Source organism: Littorina saxatilis, linkage group LG9 (genome assembly GCF_037325665.1).
Source record: "Littorina saxatilis isolate snail1 linkage group LG9, US_GU_Lsax_2.0, whole genome shotgun sequence".
Taxonomy (NCBI): Eukaryota; Metazoa; Mollusca; class Gastropoda; order Littorinimorpha; family Littorinidae; genus Littorina; species Littorina saxatilis.
In genome coordinates, this window is record NC_090253.1 from 38,246,109 (window position 1) to 38,268,280 (window position 22,172).

The window sequence follows — 22,172 nt, forward strand, 5'->3', positions numbered from 1 at the left end:
GCTTGCTTTAAAAACAGCACTGCTGGGTCGGTCATGCAGCCCCCTTACCGTGAGGAAGGGGGAGTGGGGGGGCACGGTAAGTCACGGCCTGGGCTTGTCCCACTCTGCCCGTTGCGGGCAGGGGGCCGTGTTTGCTTCCCACCCTTTCCCGCCCCCCGGGCGCGTTCGGGTGGCGGCTTTCCAGGCTACGTTACATACCCCTTCTCTGCTCCATTTGGGGCAGGGTGGGGGGGTATCAGTGGCTCACTCTTTCCCGCCCACTGGGCAGGATCGAGTGGGGGCTGGAGTAGCGTTACACCCTTTCCCTCCCTCTGGGTTGGACGGGGTGGGCGCTGTTGGACTGTCTTCACAGTCTGTGCCTCTATTGTCCTGGCAATCGTTCTCCTCCCCTTTCGGGGTGGGTGGGCGGTGGGCTATAGGACTACGGCAGGTGGACGGAGGGGGGTCGGCCGTTGCTCGGTCGTCTCTCTCCGTCGCTCTTACTGCTGTGGCGAGCCATCCCCCTCCTCATCTGGGGCATGGCGTGGCTCAGGCCTTTATACACAGCGGGGGTGCTATGTACGGCTTTCCAGGCTACGTTACATACTCCTTCTCTGCTCCATTTGGGACAGGTGGCTGTGTTAGCTGCCCGCGCTTGTCGCGGGTCCACCCTTTCCCTCCCTCTGGGTTGGACGGGGTGAGCGCTGTTAGACTGTCTTCACAGTCTGTTCCTCTATTGTCCTGGCCTGACAATCGTTCTCCTCCCCTATCGGGGTGGGTGGGCGGTGGGCTATAGGACTACGGCAGGTGGACGGAGGGGGGTCGGCCGTTTTTCGGTTCGTCTCTCTCCGTCGCTCTTACTGCTGTGAAGAGCCACCCCCCTCCCCTTCCGGGGCATGGCGTGGCTCAGGCCTTTCTACACAGTGGGGGTGCTATGTACGGCTACGTTACATACCCCTTATTTGCTCCATTTGGGACAGGTGCTGTGTTAGCTGCCCGCGCTTGTCGCGGGTAGCGGTCGCGAAACAATGAGCTTGACTCTCTTTTGTTCTCGGCAGGGTGTCTCGCACAGTGGTCAGGGAACAATGAGCTTTGCTCCGTTTTGTTCTCTGCACGGGCTGTGCCGGCTGTCTACCTGTGACAGGCGGAGACAGAATATACTCTTTCTCTCCAGTCTCCCATTCTTTGTATTCACAATGGTCTGTGGGGACTCGGCTATAGTATCGCCTGGCCAGTGGTCATTGTCCTTAGCCAGCATAGGTCACCCCCCCCCCCCCCATCCTAGGGGTGGGTGAGTGATAGGGCTACTTGACTTCGACAGGTGGACGAGCGAGAAACGGCCGTTTCTCTGTTTCAGTCCTTACCCCCTCTAGGGGTTACGGCTGTGCTGGACCACCCCCCTCCCCACTTGGGGTGAGTTGTGGTTCAAACCAGGTAGTCTGGTTCTTAGCACTGGGATGCTTCTCTCGCACAGCGGATGGGGTAAGACGCGCCGAGCCCGGCTTTGTCTTGTTTCTCCACTCTCTCTCCTTCTCGGCAGAGATCTGTGCCAGTTACCAACCCCTCTTCCCCCCACCTCTTGTTCAGGTGAGCGGTTTTGGGTTGGCAGTCAGAGACTGATCACGCTTTTCATCCACACTCTTGGCGGTGTTATCGGCATGAGTATTTAGTGCGCGACCTCCCCGGTCTCCCCTCCTTTTGTGTTTTACACAACTGGTGGTTAGCTTCGGACTCCTTGTTTGAGGAGGGGGAGTGTATAGGGTTGCCTACTGGTTGTAGGCTTCTCATACATAGAGCGGCTGCTGTTGCAGTTTACTGTGTCCCGGTTAGGTTGGGGGTGTCTCTCTTCCTTCCTCTTCCGGGATGGCTTTGGGTTTTCACAGGCTTTCTCGCAATTTGTTTCATTTGCTGAGTCTGCGGTGATTGCCTACCACATGCCACACTTTTTGGCTTGATCCGCTCCTTAGGATAGTGGTCTTCAGCCTTCACCTTTCCCGCTGCTTCATACGCAGGGGACTGCTGGCTTCGGGGTTTCAGGCTGCTTCGTCCTCACTTTTAGTGCGGAAGAAGATAGCAGGGAATTTTCAGGCTCAGGGTCTGATCCGGACTTTTTTATTGCCAGGGGCTAGTTTCTGGCTTCGCTTACAGACCACAGGGAACATGGAGTTTTCATGATGTTACTCCTCCCTCTCCTCTCTGGAGGAGCTAGGATGGCATGGTTTGGAGTTTTCTGCTTTGGCTGAGACTCTCTTCTGTGCTTTCTTATAGGCAATCTTATCCTCCCTGAACGCTCTTTTGGGTTAGGGAGGATGCCTTGGATAAGGCTTTAGCCAGGCTGCTGGCGGCTTGGGCTAGGGTCTTCACTGAGCGGAGAAGTTTCTCGGTGACGTTTTAGGCCCACACTGTTTTTGCTTGGTGTGATCTCCTTCCTTTACAAGGGGTTTGATTTCATGCTGGTTGCAGGAAGCAAGGGTCAGGCTTTTTCGGGGGTTGTTAAAACCTACTCAATAGCTGGAATCTTTCCCTTCCTTCTTGGACCTCTGGCAGCGCATTTATGCGCTCCCGGTTACAAAGGGGTGTTTTGGTTCAGTGTCTCCTCCCTCTCTGCGGGAGGTGGGTCGGCATGGGCTAGAGCTTTCAGCTTTGGCTGAGATTTTCCTCGATGCTCTCACATGAGCTTTCCTTCTGCGTTTCTGCACACAGGAAAGGGCTCGGTTTCTGGGGGTGTTGGTCTCTGGACTATCTCGGGGGCTGGTTGAGCTTTTTCAAGGTCAATCAGCTTGTCAGCTGCACTTTCTTTTGGTGTTGAACCAGGCTTTTTGCCTGGTGCTCTCAGTAACCAGGCAAAATTCCGAGCTGTCCTTATCCCAGGTTTTTTACCTGGGCATGCTGTTCGACTTTGTCTCTTGGAAGGTTTATTCTTCACACAAGAGAGAATAGGGAGGCTTTAAGCTCTTTTCACTGCCAGACTGGCACGAGAGCAGGCCTCTGCGGGGTCTTTAGACCCGATCTTCGGTCGGACGGTATCGATAGCTATGCTGGCCCTCTAGTCTTTCCTCAAGTTTTTTGGGGGGTTCGGCCTCACAGGTCTGGGACATGAGGGTCCTCCTCCAGAGTGGGTTCCTCCACTCGGGAAGGTGGCTGGAATCCTTTTGGATCGCTCAGGGGACTTTTTTCCCTAGCTTTGTTTCCCCCTGGACTTAGACCGCTTTATGGATGCGTTTTCGTCTAGATGGGGCCTGCACTGGCAATTGCAGTCTTGAGGCTGTGATGTAGACGCAAATCCTTGGGCTTCTCTTTTGCCTGAGGTTAGGAGCAGTAGCTCTTAGTCTACTAGCCTTTCCTTTTTGGCTATTTACAGGCATGTCCTGTTGCATTCGGGCAATTCTTCTGTTGCTTCTTATGTGAACTAGCTGGGGTGAGCAAGTTCTCGCTCCCTGTCAGACAGAGTATAGGGGATTCTGATTGGGTTTTCACACTAAATCATTTTCTCAGGGGAATTTCTCCCCGGCCAGCTCTGCGATCTGGCCGACTCGCTCAACAGGTCCTTTCAGGGCTTGCACAGGGGTTGGCCCATCTGCTTACGGGTCTGGAGGCGTGCTGTTTGTGTTTTAGATCATGGGTTCTGACTCTGGTCTTTGGGCACGAAGCATATATTTCCTCCACTTTATCTGTGTATGCTCCTTTTTTGGCCTCCTTGGCCAATTGGGGATTTAGAGCGGGGGTGCAACTCCTTAGCGCCCCTCTCTCAAGCCAGGTGGTTTTTCACCTCTGTTTCAGTTTTTGGCTTTGGGCAGCTGGGCCTCTTCTTTGAGGTTCCGGCGTCTCGGCTATCTCAGCTGTTTTGAAACAAATAGGCCTCTCTTCTGTTGCTCATGGCGTTCTTGTGGGCATGATCAAAGGACCTTGTTTTACGAGGTTTAGAGGCTCCCCCTTGTTTAGCGCGTGGGACTTTGTTCTACTTACTCTGGGCCTCAGCCCTATAGGGCAGTGAGGCGCATGCGTTTTTGGGGTTTGCCAGAGGATGTAGCCTTAGGGCTTTTGGTTCCGTTTGTTCACGGTTTTTGGCCAGGTTTTTGGGGTTTCAGAAACCTGGTCAATATCCTCTGGTGTTTGATTCCCTCCTCTTGGGAGGATTCTCGCTCCGGGAGATTCGGATTTTCTAACTGTCTGGTTAGACTTTTTTAATCCCTTTTTTGACGTTACTGTCTTTTGGAACCACGAGCTTTATCTCAGGTTCTTATTTCTTTACAATGGAGCTAAAGAGACATTGCTTCTTTTATTGCCGTGTTGCGTTCTGGTCGCCTAGACGAAGCTTTGCAAACGGCTTACTGGAGATCAGATGATGTGTTCATCGGTTTCTATCCTCGGGATATCTCCTGCACGCGGCTAGATGGCTCCAGTTCATTGCTGGTTTTAGTTGCTGCAGGGCAGGTTCTTACAAGGACATAAGTAGGTTCCCTCCACCTTTAGGAGGAATCTGCATTCATAAGAATTGGAGTAAGAATATGTGATTAAATCGAAAATTTTTAATTAAATTTTGATTTAATATAATATACTTACCCAATTCTTATAGTTAATACCCTCCCATCCATCCCCGCTGGATTATGTCCTTGGGGTGTTTGTTTGATTAATAGTCTCGAATGATTATTACGGATGCGGGCGCTCACGTGGTGCGCAGGGTGTTATGGGTAACCGAGCAAGGTCAGGCCATAGCAACGGCTATGGCGTCGCTTTTAGCTTGGTTACCACCCTACTAAGGGCAGGTAATTTGAGAGGTTTTTTCGACATCTAGCATGTGGGACTAAAGTCAATGCATTCATAAGAATTGGGTAAGTATATTATATTAAATCAAAATTTAATTAAAAATTTTCGATTGTTGCTCGTTTTATTATTGTATCATGTTTAATTGAATAAAACCTTGTTTATATCGAAATGTTTTGTTTTTTTACAGCTTCCAATTTTGCAGGCCCTTCTGCTTCCAATAAACCTGCAGCTTACCAGCTAAGCAAGCAACCTCCCTCCAATAAGACACCTGCACACCAAGACTACCAAGCTTCTGCACATAACATTGTTCCAAGGCTTCCTGTTATGATGTGTGTCGAAGAAGACCACCTGACCCCTGAGATTGACCTTCAAACTGTGCCATGGGGTGACCTTGTCAACGACTTTTGGGAAGAGGATGACTTTGACGAACCTCCAAACAAAGCCCCAAGGGTAAACAAATGCAGATTCAATTTAAACCAAAAAAAAAGTTTAAATCTGTTGGTGTTCCGTTGAGCAAAATGATTCTTGTTCAGTGTTTCCAGAATATCAAGAAAATAAAGCTTCAAGAATTACTCAAGACAAAGGCTCTTTACATGCTCGCAAATTGGGGGTGTAAAGGTTTCACTCTATTTGTTTGTCTGTCCGCACTAAGATCCTTGGTGTGTATGGGTCGTTTGAGCTGAAATTTGGTGTGTAGCTTGGCAGCTGGGTATTGGGATTGAAATTTAGGCCCACGTCTTGTCTTTTAACCCACCAGGCACGTTGAAAATGCCATCTTGCCATTTGCAGAGTACAGAACTTGGATCGTGCTTTTAGCTCCATAGCACAAGTGTTTATAGAGGTTGCTGGTCTAAAGGGTTAACTTGGTTAAACAGAAACAGAGACTATTTTCAGAACTTTCACGGTGTTCCACCCATTTGAGGATGAAAGTAGCTTGTTCATTTCAATGCCTGTCATTCTCTCAGGTGCCAGGAGATTGGTTTTTCACAACTCTCATTTAATCTTGTTGCACATGCCTTATGCATTTAGAGTGCTTATGTCCCTTTGTTTCTCAGATTTCACAGTGTATTCAATGCCATTTTTTCAGGTGGCAGAAAACCAGAATGTGAAGGAAAGTGTGACTGGATCAAGCAGCAGAACCTCAGCCAGCAGCGCCAGTGTCAAAACATCAAACAGCTGTGTTTCCTTTCAATCCCAACCTGACATCAAGGTATTTGGCAACACGCAGAACACATCCCAGATGGATACAAGGGGTCCTGTGCGTGTTTCCAGTACTTCCAGCTTAGCCGTTCCCAACAAACAAGCCATGGAAGCTTTAATGAACAGTGCTGCTGATTCCGATGCATCTTGTGATTTGAACAAGCCCATCAACAGTGCTGGTGCTAGAAGAAGGGTCTTCTTGCCTGTTCAGAGCTCATCGCAGTGTTACCCCTCAGGCACAAGCGAGAGAAGTGTTGACTGTGCAAACAAGACACAAATGGTGGGTTCAGAAAGGCCAGATTCTGCTGTTGGCGCTGAAAACAGAGCTAACACGACTCGTACCAATGATGGTAATTACCATGGCAGATTTGGTTCAGCACAGCAAAATACTTCAACTTACCACCAGGTAAGCTTGATGAAAGGGACACCTTGCCCAAACCAGAGTGATAACATGAGTGACAATCAGCCTGGTGCCTGTGGCGTTAATTGGCGAAGCACAGTAACATCACAAGTTCAGGGTGAAAGCACGAGGAACACTACTCCCTCCTTGAGAACAACAGTCGGGACAAGGACACCACACTTTCCCAGAATCACAAACACCCCCAAACCGCCACCCTTGCAGGAAAACATTCCACCCATCACACAGCGTTATGCAACAAATGGGGTCACAGGAGAAGGAGAAACTAAGGTTGCAGACAAAGATTCAAATCCTTCAGGATCAGGATGGGAGAATCTGCAGCTGTATCACATCAACAGAGAAAAACCAGCAGCCAGCGAGCAGTGCCGAGGAGTAACTGCCGAAGAAAAGAAGGCCAGTGAGGAGAGAAGGAACGTTGCACGTCAAACAGGGTCAGGTTGGGAGGATTTACTGCTGTACCATTCCAACAGGGAGTCTATGGTAAATGAAGGTGAGGGGAGATCTTATTTCACACTTATCCCCCCCCCCCCCCCCCCCCCCCCCCAAGAAAAATCTAAATATATTATTACATTCAAACAAAGATACGACACAATTGGACAGTCTAATGAAATTACCATAAAATCAAAATAAGATTACACGTGATGTTAATGTTAAAAGTTCAATAGATACAAAAAAATTCAGTGATAGCGTTCATTTTGCAATACAGTGGAACCCCCCTATTAAGACCTGTAACAATCTGAAAAAATCAGGTCTTAAAAAGGAGGTACAGTGGTACCTGCGGTGAAAGGTCACCCTTGGGACCAGCCAAAAGTGTCCCTACATTGCAGGTGGCCTTTTATGACAGGTATACAATGGTAGAGATAATATAAAAAGGGACAAGAGAAGGTGTCCTTTTAAGGGAGGTGTCCTCTCATCACAGGTACTGCTGTACATTTACAGAGACTATGAAGAGAAAATGTAAAAAAAGAAAGGTCTTAGATAAGAGGAAGTCTTGAATTGGGTCTTAAAATGGGGGCTCTACTGTATGAGTATGTGCATAAATTCCCTTCCGCTAAACTTTTCACCATATTCATTGGCAGGTGACACCCAAGAGTCGTCAGAAGGAGAGAGCTTGCCATTTTCAGAGCCCTCACGCTTTCCAAACCATCAGTGCTCCAACCCAGCTACACCCATGCTATCACCATGGCAACAGAAAGGCTTGACTTCACCCATGGTTAGAGGCGTTGCACAAGCTTCTTCACAAGCACAAGAAAGGTGAGTTTTAAGTTGTTGGTGTGTGTTTACATGAGCAAGATGTGTGCCTATAGTGTTTGTGAGGTGGTAGAGGTAATTTGGTAAAAAAACCAAACACACCATGTGTATCCTTTTACATTCTGACACATAATAAGAGCCGGATGTATGGATGCATACCATAGAATGATAGACACCACCATGCATAATCCCTTGAAGATAGCATGCGACTAGACTGTCCTTATTAAAACTATGAAAAGACTAGTTACACACACACATAAATTGATGGTGGACGCACAAGATGTTGATTTGAAAAGATTCGACTCGTGTTGTTGCAGGGAGGCAAGACATCCAGGACTTCCAGCATAGGTGTCAACCTATCATTGGTGTTGCCCTTATATGAGGCCTTCCAAAACCGTATTAGACAGCTCAAGACCTTATAAAATTGTATTGTGCCCACGTGTTGAAAAATGGCTCTTCAGGTCGTAAAATCCAGAGGCACGCACTTTCACATGTTTCCTGCATGGGACACAAAACGAGTAGTCTGGGCCTTCTGATGAAGATTTAATCCATCCAGCGTATGCACCGTTGTTAAAAATTGGGCTCTCCCACTCTTTAAGATGTCGTCCGGATCCACTTTGCGATGTAGTTTTCAGCTTTTTAGCTGGAGGATAACTTTGCGATGCCATGCTTGTTGATCGACGCTTGATAGAATGTACCGGAAACCGGAAGTGATTTATAGGAAGTCAAGTGGAAAAAGAGTCTGAGTATGCGCAATGACAACGTTTGAGAGTCGTCTGCATGAAAGCGTCGATCGTTGTCTCTCAATCTCCATTGTTATCATTCATTATATTTAGTCAAGTTTTGACTAAATATTTTAACATCGAGGGGGAATCGAAACGAGGGTCGTGGTGTATGTGCGTGCGTGTGTGCGTGCGTGTGTGTGTGTGTGTGTGTGTGTAGAGCGATTCAGACTAAACTACTGGACCGATCTTTATGAAATTTGACATGAGAGTTCCTGGGTATGAAATCCCCGAACGTTTTTTTCATTTTTTTGATAAATGTCTTTGATGACGTCATATCCGGCTTTTCGTGAAAGTTGAGGCGGCACTGTCACGCCCTCATTTTTCAACCAAATTGGTTCAAAGTTTGGTCAAGTAATCTTCGACGAAGCCCGGGGTTCGGTATTGCATTTCAGCTTGGTGGCTTAAAAATTAATTAATGTCTTTGGTCATTAAAAATCGGAAAATTGTAAAAAAAAATAAAAATTTATAAAACGATCCAAATTTACGTTTATCTTATTCTCCATCATTTGCTGATTCCAAAAACATATAAATATGTTATATTCGGATTAAAAACAAGCTCTGAAAATTAAATATATAAAAATTATTATCAAAATTAAATTGTCCAAATCAATTTAAAAACACTTTCATCTTATTCCTTGTCGGTTCCTGATTCCAAAAACATATAGATATGATATGTTTGGATTAAAAACACGCTCAGAAAGTTAAAACAAAGAGAGGTACTGAAAAGCGTGCTATCCTTCTTAGCGCAACTATTACCCCGCTCTTCTTGTCAATTTCACTGCCTTTGCCATGAGCGGTGGCCTGACGATGCTACGAGTAAAATGGCATTGCGTTCAGTTTCATTCTGTGAGTTCGACAGCTACTTGACTAAATATTGTATTTTCGCCTTACGCGACTTGTTTTAACTTTGCTGTAATTTTTTCTTTTCGCCGTATATTCTTCTTTTGCCCGTATAGATTTTCCTATACACCGTATTGGGTAAAAAATGCATTTTTCCCGTACAGCAATACGGCCAAACCGTATAGGTTGACACCTATGTTCCAGGAACAAAATTTGTGCATGCCTGGCAGCTGCATGTTCCACAGATGCTTGGTCATTGCACTACAAAAACTTCTGATGCCTTCTTTTCAGGGTGGGAGTTATTTTTCAGTATTTACCACTGGTTTTTTTCTTTCAGTTTTCTTTTTTTTTAAAGGACCTGGAGAAGACAGTTTCATTTGTCTTGCTGTCCGAGCTGACAATATAGACGTGTGATCGACAAGAAGAAAACCACTTTTTTTTTTTAATACACGACTTGCAGGCTCCCGTCTGTCTGTGGTGTGTGTGCTAAAGGCAGCAAATAAGACTGATCTTTTTCCATGTTTATTTTGTAACGCTTTTATATTTTCACCGCTCATGTAATGCATTCAAAGCCAAATAAATAATATGTTTGAATCTGATGACAACCCCCCAAAAAATTAGACAAGCTGTGTCCCCATAAAAAAAGTTCCAGGGTCGGGAAGAAATAATTGGGCTGGTCTGCGCACCGGAAACACTGAAGGTTTTTTTTCTTTTCGGCTTTTGATATTTAAAATGTCAGTCATGCATATTGTGTAATGATGTTTCAGGAAACTCTGTACTGTCACAACAGAAAATCTCTTGGAGGGAATCTTCTGACCGGCGTACATGGTTTGACCTACGCCAGTGCTGTGACCATGAACAAAATTATAGTCATCCACTGAACAAATAGTCTGATGTTGTACATGTGCATCAATTGTCCCACGTATTGTTATGAAAAGGAAGTTTCAGTTTCTTTCAAGTTCAGGTTGATCTTAGATTTACAGTTAATTTTCAGCGAGTTAACTGTTCGCTACACGCGTTTGTAAAGGATACAACAGAAGTTTGAGCATTGTGCCCAGAACGCTAGATTTGAAGAGTATTCCATGTTTGTTTTCACACGTTTGTGGCAATGCTGTTAATAATATGCTTTGACTGTATATTTTGAACATCTGTTTTTGCATGTATGTATGTGTGCGAGTGTGTGTGTTATGGACGCACACAGAATGCATTCTAGGGAGAAAAGTTTAATTTTTGAAACAGTGTGTCTGAAACAAATTAGCTCTAAAGGCACATTGTTGCCTCCCTAGAATGCATTGAGTGTGCGTCCATAACACACACACACACAATGCATTCTAGAAAGGCAGCAATGTGCCTTTAGAGCTAATTTGTTTTAGACACGCTGTTTAAAAAATAAAACTTTTCTCTCAGTTGCCAGTATTTCACACTTGGTTTCATGCACAAACCCACAGCAATGCAAATTTCCAACTATGTTCATGATTTATTAGAGAAGATTTTGAAACAAAAAAACGGCTGTTGTGCATATGGTCTAATACTCGAATCTAAAGTCTAGGTAGGTTTGATCAAAGTAATGCACTCTCACGTAGCCGTCCTCTCCTCCGCTGCTGTAGCTGTAACACAGGGAAACAAAACAAAACGTTAACATCATTTCAAACTGAAAATAACTATTATACACTTTCTAACATCTCCCATTTACTACCCACATCTACACTGGCATGATTCACGACCCCTTTTCACCCACTATCACCACAGTGCACAGGGTTCACGACCCCTTTTCACCCACTATCACCACAGTGCACAGGGTTCACGACCCCTTTTCACCCACTATCACCACAGTGCACATGGTTCACGACCCCTTTTCATCCACTATCACCACAGTGCACATGGTTCACGACCCCTTTACACCCACTATCACCACAGTGCACACGACCCCTTTTCACCCACTATCACCACAGTGCACATGGTTCACGACCCCTTTTCACCCACTATCACCACAGTGCACAGGGTTCACGACCCCTTTTCACCCACTATCACCACAGTGCACAGGGTTCACGACCCCTTTTCACCCACTATCACCACAGTGCACAGGGTTCACGACCCCTTTTCACCCACTATCACCACAGTGCACATGGTTCATGACCCCTTTTCACCCACTATCACCACAGTGCACAGGGTTCACGACTCCTTTTCACCCACTATCACCACAGTGCACAGGGTTCACGACCCCTTTTCACCCACTATCGCCACAGTGCACAGGGTTCACGACCCCTTTTCACCCACTATCACCACAGTGCACATGGTTCACAACACCTTTTCACCCACTATCATCACAGTTGACTACAAATAGCATTCTACCACACCCACCTCTTTCCGTCTGGGTGAAAAGAGAGACTGTTGATGGGTCCGAAATGTCCCTTGACGCTGCCGTACTCCTCCTCGAAGATCTCGTGGAAGAAGCGAGCGTCAAACTTTCCTATCCTTGTGGACGTAGTTGTCACAGACATGGCTTCCTGACCGCCACCCAGTACAACCTAGTGGAAAGATAAATCACAACCGTATGACAGCAGATACACAAAAACAATGAAGGTATGTCAGCAGATACACAAAAACAATGAAGGTATGTCAGCAGATACACACACAAAAATGAAGGTGAAACCAATTTTCAGGATTACTTTTAAAAGCACAATTCCCAGCAGAACCACCTTGTGGCAAAGAAAAATCACAACAGTATGTCCGCAGATACACAAAAACAATGAAGGTGCGAGCAATTTTCAGAGGATTATTTTTACAAGGGCAATTCCCAGCAGAAACGGTAAAGGTGCAAACAATATTTCAAAACAATATTTTTAAACAAGGACACATTTTGCCGCACACAGAAACTGAGTTTAAAACGTGCAGGAGGTTACATTTTTAAATCTTTCTTTCTTTCTTTATTTGGTGTTTAACGTCGTTTTTAACCACGAAGGTTATATCGGGGGAAGGGGGAAGATGGGATAGAGCCACTTGTCAATTGTTTCTTGTTCACAAAAGCACTAATCAAAAATTTGCTCCAGGGGCTTGCAACGTAGTACAATATATTACCTTACTGGGAGAATGCAAGTTTCCAGTACAAAGGACTTAACATTTCTTACATACTGCTTGACTAAAATCTTTACAAAAATGGACTATATTCTATACAAGAAACACTTAACAAGGGTAAAAGGAGAAACAGAATCCGTTAGTCGCCTCTTACAACATGCTGGGGAGCATCGGGTAAATTCTTTCTCGTCCCAACCAATATGGGACTCCCCCTAACCCGCGGGGGGTCATTTTTAAATGAGATTGTCCAAAAGAAATACCCACTGGGTCTAACAGGTGGCTGATGTTTTTTCTTCTGGTATTTTTAGATGTCAGCTGTGAAAATACATTAAATTAATGATTCCCACACAAGCTATGCTAAGATTTATACACCCTGTCAAAATAAAACATTTCAAATATGCGATTTGCAAAAGATTCAGAATGTAGTACATACATGATCAAAGAGTGGCGATATAGATGCAGAGTTCACAGGTCGCTCTGTCTTGTATGTCTTCAAAGGCTCCAGGGTCTCCATGTCGAAGAGCTGAAAAGAGCAAAAGTCACTTGTAGAAATCACATGTGAAACTGACGAGTAATAACACTAATTTTCATGATTAATTTCTGTTAATTTCCAAGACTTAAAAATATGGAAGTCTTATAAAATGTTATTGGCAGTAAGTATTCAACAGGTCTAATCTTTACTTTCCTGTAATCAAAAGTCTACTGTGCTTACTGATACTAACAAGCACAAGCAGAATCTAAGTGAGATTGTATGTCATTCAACACAACAATCAAAATAACAGGGTAGACTGGTAAGAAAATAACTCCGGAATTCAGGGAATAAAATCTGATTGTTGCTTACTTTGGCTGTGAAGTCTTTGGACAACAGGGTAGACTGGTAAGAACATAACTCAGGAATTCAGGGAATAAAATCTGATTGTTGCTTACTTTGGCTGTGAAGTCTTTGGACGCAGTGATGAAGAACATCCCATCCTTGGAGGGCTGGATGTCGTTGATCTGTTTGTTGTGCCCCTTGCTGGTATTCAGCATGTCTCCAGTCTGCAGCACACAAAGGAGCAAACATGTCACACATGCACAGTTATCATCTGGCACAATTCGTCTCTTAGTCCTATAACTTACACTTTTTCCCTCAATTCAGTAAACTTGACTGCTATTCTACCACAATGACACACATAAAGAGACAAAATCCCAAAATAACGCTGTCTGGTTTGTGTGGGGTGTGACAGAGTAAATGCTCTCTTCTTTTATTGAAGCAAACTTTCCAACCGTTCTCCTTGTCCATCCATGTGTTTCAGACTCACCCCTCATACTGACTGGCCTATAATGTCACGATAATATCTACAACGACCACCCAAAATGGTTGTTAAAGACAGTATGTTGCTTTGGAAAGGTGGATAATACAGCTAAAAAACCTGGTCAGGGATTCTTCAATTGGGGTGGTCTTTGTGGGCAGATGTTCGCCACAACAGGTTCTGTAAAACCAAAAAGGAAAGTTCTGAAAAGCTATCACTAAAATATCCTACAAAACACTTTGAGGTATTCAGAGGGTTGTGAAGCAGCGATAGCGCTAATATTTTTTCAAACTGGTACACAAACTTTTATGATGAAAACTATCCAGAAAAAAAGGTAGGCTGGTCATTGGAACCAGTAAGAGTCCAACTCTGGTTTCGTTGTTATACCAGTGAAAAAAACGGTACAGCAGTCCCTGCAATGTACGGCCCCGTCAAATTTTCACCACAACACAATCGATAACAGAGCAGTCCGGCTCTTGGTACAAAGATCACAGCCGCAATGGCGTGATGACTGTCACTGATAACTTGAGTGCACGTGTACCCATCAGGAGGGGGGGGGGGTAGTTTTGGTCAGGAGTGGAGTACATGCGAAGATGCCAACATGAAACTGCACTGTGCTCTTTATTCTTGTCTGTTGGACGTAAACAACAGAAACCACAGTCGATGAAGGTCCTGAGCGAAAGAGAGTGAAAAACCGGCCACAGTTCTCAGCATCGTGTGTCTGTGTGTAACCTCTTTCACTGATTGACAAGATACTCTTGTTTCCCCTCAGCCTTGACCAGTGAGTCGGTTGCCTAATCTGTGAACCCTTCAGTTGTCTTGCTTTGTCAAAAGTTACGACACAGTCAACTGGTTTTGCTCTGAGTGAACAGTGCAGCTGGCCTCTCTGGCCACAGCCCCAAACAGTACATGGCTGGAGTGGTGAGAGAGAGGGGTGGGTGGGTGGGTGGGTAGCTGGCTAAACTCTGTGGGGTGTCACTGCATGTCAGCAGGAAGAGCATTGGAGAGAAATAGAGAGGTGTACTCTTCCACACAATTTCCAAGCATCAGTTGTCACTGGGGTAGCCTAGTATTAGTGAGGGAGAGTGGGAGCTGTGTTATGTACAGTGTATTTCCGACTGAAGAGTGAAAAGTCACTGCCATGCCACATGATCGGCATGCAGTCAATAAAGCCAGACAAGAAGAAAATAAATTATATGATTATGACATGCAGCTCTATCTGCTGCTATTTATTCAAACTGGTTTTCAAGCTTATTCTTGCAAAGCATCTGCACAGGCTCCTCTGTGCTGTGTTTGTGTGGCTGCTTTCGTATGTCAGTGCATGGTGAGTGTGTTCACTGCCTTGAGGATTTATTATATCTCTTCTTTTCAACACTTTTCATTCAAATCATTTTTACAAAACGTTTAAAGAAGTATTAGGAGTTTATTGTTATTGTTTAGTAGCCACAAGAAGTGATTAGCATAGACTCAATCCTGTTGTTTGTGTGAGTGTATGGGGGAGGGGGTGGTGTGGTCACCCCTCCCCTGACCGGACACCTGCAATGTACGGACAGTTTTGCTATGGCCCAAGGGTGTCCGTTCATGAGAGACTGCTGTAGTTCTAAAAATCAATCGGTAGGTTATACCGGCAGCCAATTATCTTCCGGTATTTTCTCAATTCAACCGGTAAAATACCGGTAATTACCGGTTAACGCCAATACTGTGAAGTGGCATGTTAATCTCTGGAGACGGACAAGAGACCTTACCTTCATCTCATACTGTCTCAACTCCCCGTTCTCATGTCCTGTCAGGATGTTCTCGTCCAAGCCAGCCCAGATGGCCGATGTGATCTTGGAGTCACTGATGGGGATAGACACCTTCTGCAGGGGATCTCCACTCACTGAAAGCAGAAAGACAGCTCGTATGAAGATGAGTGCCATCAGCATGTCATGGGTGTATGTGGTTATGTCAGATGCTGGAATTCCAGCTTGCTGATAAGAAACTACAGAGAACCATTTTTACTAGACATTGTCTCTTTATTGTGTGCTTTTTTTCTTCTTTAAAAATGCACCTCAGAAAGTTGCAGACACTCAAAGCTATAACTTTGAATTGATGGCTGTCCTCAATGTGAACTTTAATACAAAACATCAATCATTGACGGAAACATGAAGATACTTCGGATTCACGTTTTCAGCTAAAACGAACAGATACTGATAGAAAATAACAACCTCTATGTATCAGGGGTGGGACTCTTCCGCAAATTTCCGTGGACGCAACTTACGAATTCCGCTGGAGTAATCTATTTTTCCGCGTCAAATCATATTTAACGATTTTATTCTCAAACGGCATTTATTTCTCAAACAGTTCGGAATCGTATTTGGTACAGTCTTTGTCTTTTCCGGTTTGCGAAACAAAATGGCACACCGCAAAGACATTGTCGAACGAAGCAAATGTTCAACATTGGATGAAAGTTTGAAAAACAAGTGGAGATGGGATTGGACAGGGGAGAAGGTTGATAAAGAACTTATTGGAGAATTCATCACAGTATCTATAACTTGTTGACTGAATGATATGGAGAGAAGTAAAGATGGAACAGAACACTGGAGGCTTGAGAGTTAAATTGTGCTGACTGAAAACTCCTGATAACTAACAGTAATTTTGAGCTTCAATGTATTGGGGCGTCACTTGGATCATACCATTACATTTTTGCCAGTATTGGATTATGGATACATGGTTCATTACGTAAATATGCACCATTACACTGTTACCATTGTTGTGTGAAAGTGTTTTTTGTTGTTGTTTAGTTGGGATTGTTTTAGGTGGGCGAGGAGCATGTCTTTACCTGATCCAAACAAGTATGATTTTACTTTCAGAATGCACCAGATTTCACAAATTTTAATGTACCATTTGAAAAAAATTCGGGGGGGGCATGCCCCCGAACACCCCTAGAAAAAAGGGATTTCCTCTTTTTTCATCACAAGAGAGTCCCACCCCTGATGTATGATGAAGACAAAACAAACAACAACCGTAGCATGTTCTCAGTGTGTAAACAACTCAAAAGATTAGTGCTTTTTCATTCTGCAATATAAACCCACGGCATGAACAGGTGTCTGCATCAAAACACGCTTGAGGTTGAACATATTCAGTCACATGCTTCCATCACTTTTCACTCTACTATCTATATTTCACTGTCTTGCAGATCAATATTATTATATCAAACAAAAACAAGAAGAGCAAACGCTCGATCGAGTCACTTTCGCAGTTCTGAATATTATATGAGGCATCAGATGGACAGGAAGAAATTGCTATTCACAACACAATACAGATGTAAATAATTTGATGTAAAGAATAATCCTATAAAGTTTGAATCAAATCCGATGAATAGTTTCAGAGATATGATATTTCAATTTTTTTCCTTCAAGACATACCTGTGACCTTGAAAAAGGTCAAAGGTCACCAAAGCAGACGTCAAAGTGTAGAGGTCACTGGGAGTCACGTTCACATAAAATTTGAGCCCGGTCACTTTTATAGTTTCCGAGAAAAGCCCAACGTTAAGTTGTGTGTTGCCGAACAGAAAAGGCTAGTTATCTCCCTTGTTTTTCTGATAACGTTCGTAAAAGGCTACAGATGTAAATACTTTGATGTAAAGAATAATCCTACAAAGTTTCAATCACATCCGATGAACTTTGTCAAAGATATAAAATGTCTAATTTTTCCTTTGACGCTGACCTGTGACCTTGAAAAAGGTCAAAGGTCAACGAAACCATCGTTAAAGTGTAGAGGTCATTGGAGGTCACGACTAAACAAAATATGAGCCCGATCGCTTTGATAGTTTCCGAGAAAAGTCCAACGTTAAGGTGGTGTCTACGGACGGCCGGCCGGACGGCCGGCCGGACAGACTAACACTGACCGATTACATAGAGTCACTTTTTCTCAAGTGACTCAAAAAACAAGCAAACTCACGAAGCTGGCCACCATCGCGGACATCGAAGATGAAAATCTCACAAGGATGACCCATGGTCTTGTCTGTGGTGAGCATGATGTAGTTGGCGCTGAAGGAAAACCCACAACTTCTGACCGCTGTTTTCGTCTCCAGAGTGCTCACACACTGACCTGTCAAATCAACAGATAATCAGTCAAAGCTATGACGAAACAGAAACTATCATCTTGTCATATATGTGTAGACCAAGCAAACAGATTTTGAATTCATCTCAAATATAAAACGGAATTCATCTGAAACGGTAACACTGAACAATATCAGGGCAGGTGCTTGAAGTCTAATCTGCTTGATTTATTCTTTACTTAAAGGTCCTTGTCTACATTTTTATACCGAAATCGCCATTTGACCATTAAAATGCAGAGTCTATTATCTACACATATCAACAATACACCCCCTTTCGATCAGGAAAGACGAAGCCAGTGTAGCCGTTTGAAAATTCATTGTAGTATTCCAGCGTAGTACTCATAGTAGGATATCCTTATTTGGAAAATGCCAAGCGCAAAACTCCTCTCAAATCCCGTGCATTTCGTGCGTTTAAAAAAAAGCGTGGACAGCGCTCCAGTGTTGCCGCACTTGTTTGGGCGTGGCTATAAGCATAGTGACATGAATTTGATTGGTCAGTATTTTAAGGCAAAGCACATGTTCTCAGCAAACAGAAAACAAAATATTGGAAACGTGAGTCACGCTACCCAAAAATAAAATCTTTTTTTACATTTTTTTTTTCTATAACTTTTTTCCCCATGGTTCATTCATCATCTGACATAACTTTTTAGCAAAATGTAACCATAAGATTATTGAAAAAAAAGCAAAAATCTAGACGACCACCTTTAAAGTTATAGTTATACAATCAGCACTCACTGTGTAAACTTAGCATTCATTTTTTATTTCTAAATTTTTAAATGTTAACATAATTATTAACTCTGTGTGCAGACTTTCAATTTTCACTTTGGAGCGGTAAGCCAGAAACCTTTACAAAAAAGCAAGTTACTTTCTTGGCAAAAGCCTTACAGGAGCTCAGCGTAAGCCAGCTCCTGCGCTTAATTCAAACAGTGAGAAATCAACATGTCGGGAAATTTCCGCCTTGTATCTAAGCCGGGAGCATCAGGAATACATAAGGATATGACAAAGGGTTGGGGTGGAGTTGAAACACACAGAAGGCTCACCTGTCTGAGCATCCCACAGTTTGCAGGTGTTGTCGGCAGCCCCTGTTAGCACTTTAGTTGTGTTCCCTGACAAAGCTGTCAAGGCAAACTGGATAGTGGGTTTTCAGCCTAAAGCTATAATTCATACTGAGACAGCACCAGCACCGGCAACCTTAAACATGCTGAAAACAACCGTTTGTGAAATGTCCTACTTTGGTTTCAGCTGATTGACTCAATTCTCCATCTTAACGCTTTCGTTTTAAACTTGAATACCTGTTGTAGAACCAAATACAAAACATAACATTGCAAAAGAGATTATTCAACATTTCAGCGCTACACTACTGATAAAATTAAAATTCTTAGCAAGGCTGCAAGAGCTGAAAAAGTTTACTTTAAGCAACAACCCTTACCCTTCCATTTAAAAAACCCACCAAAAAACAACAACAACAAGATAAACACGAGTTATAATTTATGTCTACTGCTAGAAAGTTACTGCTCACAATTAAATCAAGGGCTAAATCAATCATCTGTAAGTGAAGCCAAGGATACAGTCAACATCAATGCACCAAACGGCACCATTGTGTCCGTCAAATGTGCCCAGACGTTCGCCATTCAGGGAATACCACACGTTCGGCTGTGAATCTTTTGCACAGGAGTATATCAAGTCACCTTCACGGTTGTACTTGATCTGCGTGATGGACCGTTCGTGGCCATGGAGCATAATAGGCTTCTGCAGAAACAAAGACACACAAAAATATAGCTTCAATTTGACATGGGGACTGGAAAGAAAAGTACAGTCAACAGATCTGTGTCACAAGGTTGATAAACATAGTTCTTTACGTCCTAAACTCGCTAAAGCAAGATATATTCATTTTTGTCACCGTCACTTCTCTTTTCTTTGTTCTGTGCGTCTTATTACTTGGGGCGGGGACGTAGCTCAGTTGATAGCGCGCTGGCTTTGTAGCCAGTTGGTCGCTATCAGCGTGGGTTCGATCCCCACGTTCGGTGAGAGATTTATTTCTCGGAGTCAACTTTGTGCAGACTCTCTTCGGTGTCCGAACACCCCCATGTGCACACATGCGCACGAAAAAAAATCCCACGTTCACAGCGAAAGTCTCAGGGCTTGGAAAACACGAAGACACGCATGCATCATCTCTCGTCTCTGATTATCATGATCGTATTTCGATACTTTGACGAGACAAACCCAATGCTGGTGTGTCGAAGAAGACAGCCACAGAGAGCTTGCTCGAATCAAAGTATCACACCATATCTTCAGCGTATTACCAATACCTGACCCAATATAGTCCAGTTGGTCTAAGAGGATGTTAAACCCTAATACTAGTAGTAGTAGTCTTATTACTTCCCCAGTGGCTACACTTACGCCGCCCGTAACTTTTCCCTTCTTTGCTTTGACTACGCCACAAAGCATTTCCCCGCCAGGGCCGCGCTCTACTTCCGGTTTGATCCGGTTTGGGCGGCCATTTTAAAGCGTGGGTCGAGTGAGGACAGACGTGTTCAACAGTTCATTAGAAGTGGTGCGTTTCTACCCGTATGCAAGCCGGTTTACTTTAGTCATGGATAGCGGACTTCACAGCGAAGCAGTTTTGACAGTAGGAAGTACGTTCGAGTCCTTCGACAGGTTGCAAAAAGTTATCTCGGTCCAGCCGCCTAAATTCGGTCATCGCGAACCCTGCATGTGCAGCGCAAACGAGCCCCCAGAAAGACTTTCAATGAAGCATTGCAGTTTGGCGAGTTGGACTATGCCTGCATCAATGGAGGACGAAACCATCTGATGCAAACAAACAACCACTACATTTTCCCTCCAATTAACCTGCACGCATAGTACACATACGGGAAAAATATAACCCATAGCATAGTACCTTCAGTACAGTACATCCTAGTACACACCATGGAGGAAATTCCACCACAAATCATACACAAATGATTCCTTGTTTGGAAAAACAAAATAACGGGATGGGTTGAACAAACTACTTCACTCCCCACATTCACCTGTACCATTAGTACAGATAAAAATACGGAATAAACCCGTTAAAGGAACAGTGAAATCTATAATCACTGAGCCTCATATAAGCCTCAATCACTGAGAGGATATCTGGAAAATCAACCACAAGTACATGTATACAAGTATGTCCTAACAAGGGACATGAATAATAGTGAGCGTGTTACGACAGTAAAATGGCGTCATGTCGTAACTAGAGAATGTCCGGGTAGGATCACGCCGCGCCGTAATCAAAGTCTGGCCGAGTGACTCTACGACTCCTGTAAAAGGTGTAACCGAAGCCTGCAGTGAGCGGGTTACAACAGTGACAGGCGTAACACTAACAGTAGCCCCTACCTATTACTTCTAAGATCTTTCTCCTTGCTTTCGGGATTTAATGTATGTAATACAATTAGTATCCTTAAAAATAATTTACTACCATTTCCTGTATCTCTTAAATCAGCGGTTTGGGGTCTCTGGTTCATGAATCGTGGTGAAAAAATAATTGAATGAAGTAGGCCTATACCTTATACTTATATAGTTATAATAAGTCTGCCAGCCCTAATCCAATCACAATCCATCTTCCTCGTGTGTTTCTCGCTTACAGTGGAGATGGTTCGCTAAATCTGTATCGAGTTATAAATATTATAACTGGAATTCACGAATAATGTAAAATTTGACAAACACTGCGCACAATTTTCCAGGCTCACGGGGGAAAAGACAGGACAATATTGTCATTATTAACACTAACAATCTTGGAGGCGTACTGTAATTTTAGCACTCTAAATATACGTAAACACTATTACAACAAGACTATTAACAACGGAAATCCGAATTAGATTCATTTAATATTGAAATGATCGAATAAACCTTACCATCTTGAAAGAAATCTGTTGCAACCACACATGTAATTATGGCCGGAAGTATAAAGAAGTGCTCTCCCTTTGTTGGTAAGCTTAATGCGGACTTCTGGGTAAAGTTTCTAATCTCTCTCTCTCTCTCTCTCTCTCTCTCTCTCTCAAATCAGGAGAAAAATGCAGACGGCCTCGCATGGAAAGGAAAGTGATCAATATTTCTGCGCTGATAACGTTTGATTTGAGTACCTTCAAGTTCCAGATAGAGCCATTCAGACATCCAACAAGTGATGCTTAGTAATGATTAAGTTGAAATCACGGTTGCAATTTTATTTAAGAATAAAATAATTAAAAAAACAACCCAACAAAACAATAACGCAGTTCGATCTATGCTTCGTTTGGGAAATGGCTTATTTAATCACACAATAGGTTTTGACAATTCTGCCTCGGTACAAAACTGCGTAATTTAATGTTCCTGGAAACGTGAAATTATGTTTTTGTTGTTGTTTGTTTTAACGAAAGAAAGGAATAAACAAGGAAAAAAGAAGCAAGCATTTTTTTTATAATGACTAATTCAATTGTTATCATGCA

At 43.7% G+C, this 22,172-nt stretch overlaps 2 protein-coding genes across 4 annotated transcripts in view; one reads left to right on the top strand and one right to left on the bottom strand.

The window, feature by feature from the left end:
* The window catches only part of LOC138975991 (probable ATP-dependent DNA helicase HFM1), a 57,051-nt gene extending 46,402 nt beyond the window's left edge, over positions 1 to 10,649 (top strand). For 2 of the 3 annotated variants that reach the window (XM_070348781.1, XM_070348782.1), the window contains exons 31-36: positions 4,934 to 5,196; positions 5,834 to 6,854; positions 7,444 to 7,618; positions 7,933 to 7,952; positions 9,439 to 9,532; positions 10,008 to 10,649. In XM_070348781.1, coding sequence (XP_070204882.1) covers positions 4,934 to 5,196; positions 5,834 to 6,854; positions 7,444 to 7,618; positions 7,933 to 7,952; positions 9,439 to 9,532; positions 10,008 to 10,056 — 1,622 coding nt within the window. In that variant the 3' untranslated portion in view covers positions 10,057 to 10,649. The remainder of the gene's footprint in view (positions 1 to 4,933; positions 5,197 to 5,833; positions 6,855 to 7,443; positions 7,619 to 7,932; positions 7,953 to 9,438; positions 9,533 to 10,007) is intronic. The other variant, XM_070348783.1, reaches the window with a different exon arrangement.
* Positions 10,650 to 10,697: 48 nt separating this feature from the next.
* On the bottom strand, positions 10,698 to 21,731 carry LOC138975993 (eukaryotic translation initiation factor 3 subunit I-like). Its single transcript, XM_070348788.1, has 9 exons — positions 21,603 to 21,731; positions 19,278 to 19,458; positions 18,750 to 18,815; positions 17,550 to 17,699; positions 15,353 to 15,486; positions 13,243 to 13,353; positions 12,749 to 12,838; positions 11,602 to 11,768; positions 10,698 to 10,847 (listed from the first exon to the last, which is right to left on the bottom strand). The coding sequence occupies exons 1-9, from the start codon at positions 21,603 to 21,605 to the stop codon at positions 10,766 to 10,768; spliced, it is 984 nt and encodes a 327-aa protein (XP_070204889.1). The 5' UTR covers positions 21,606 to 21,731; the 3' UTR covers positions 10,698 to 10,765.
* Between the last annotated feature and the right edge of the window lie 441 nt (positions 21,732 to 22,172).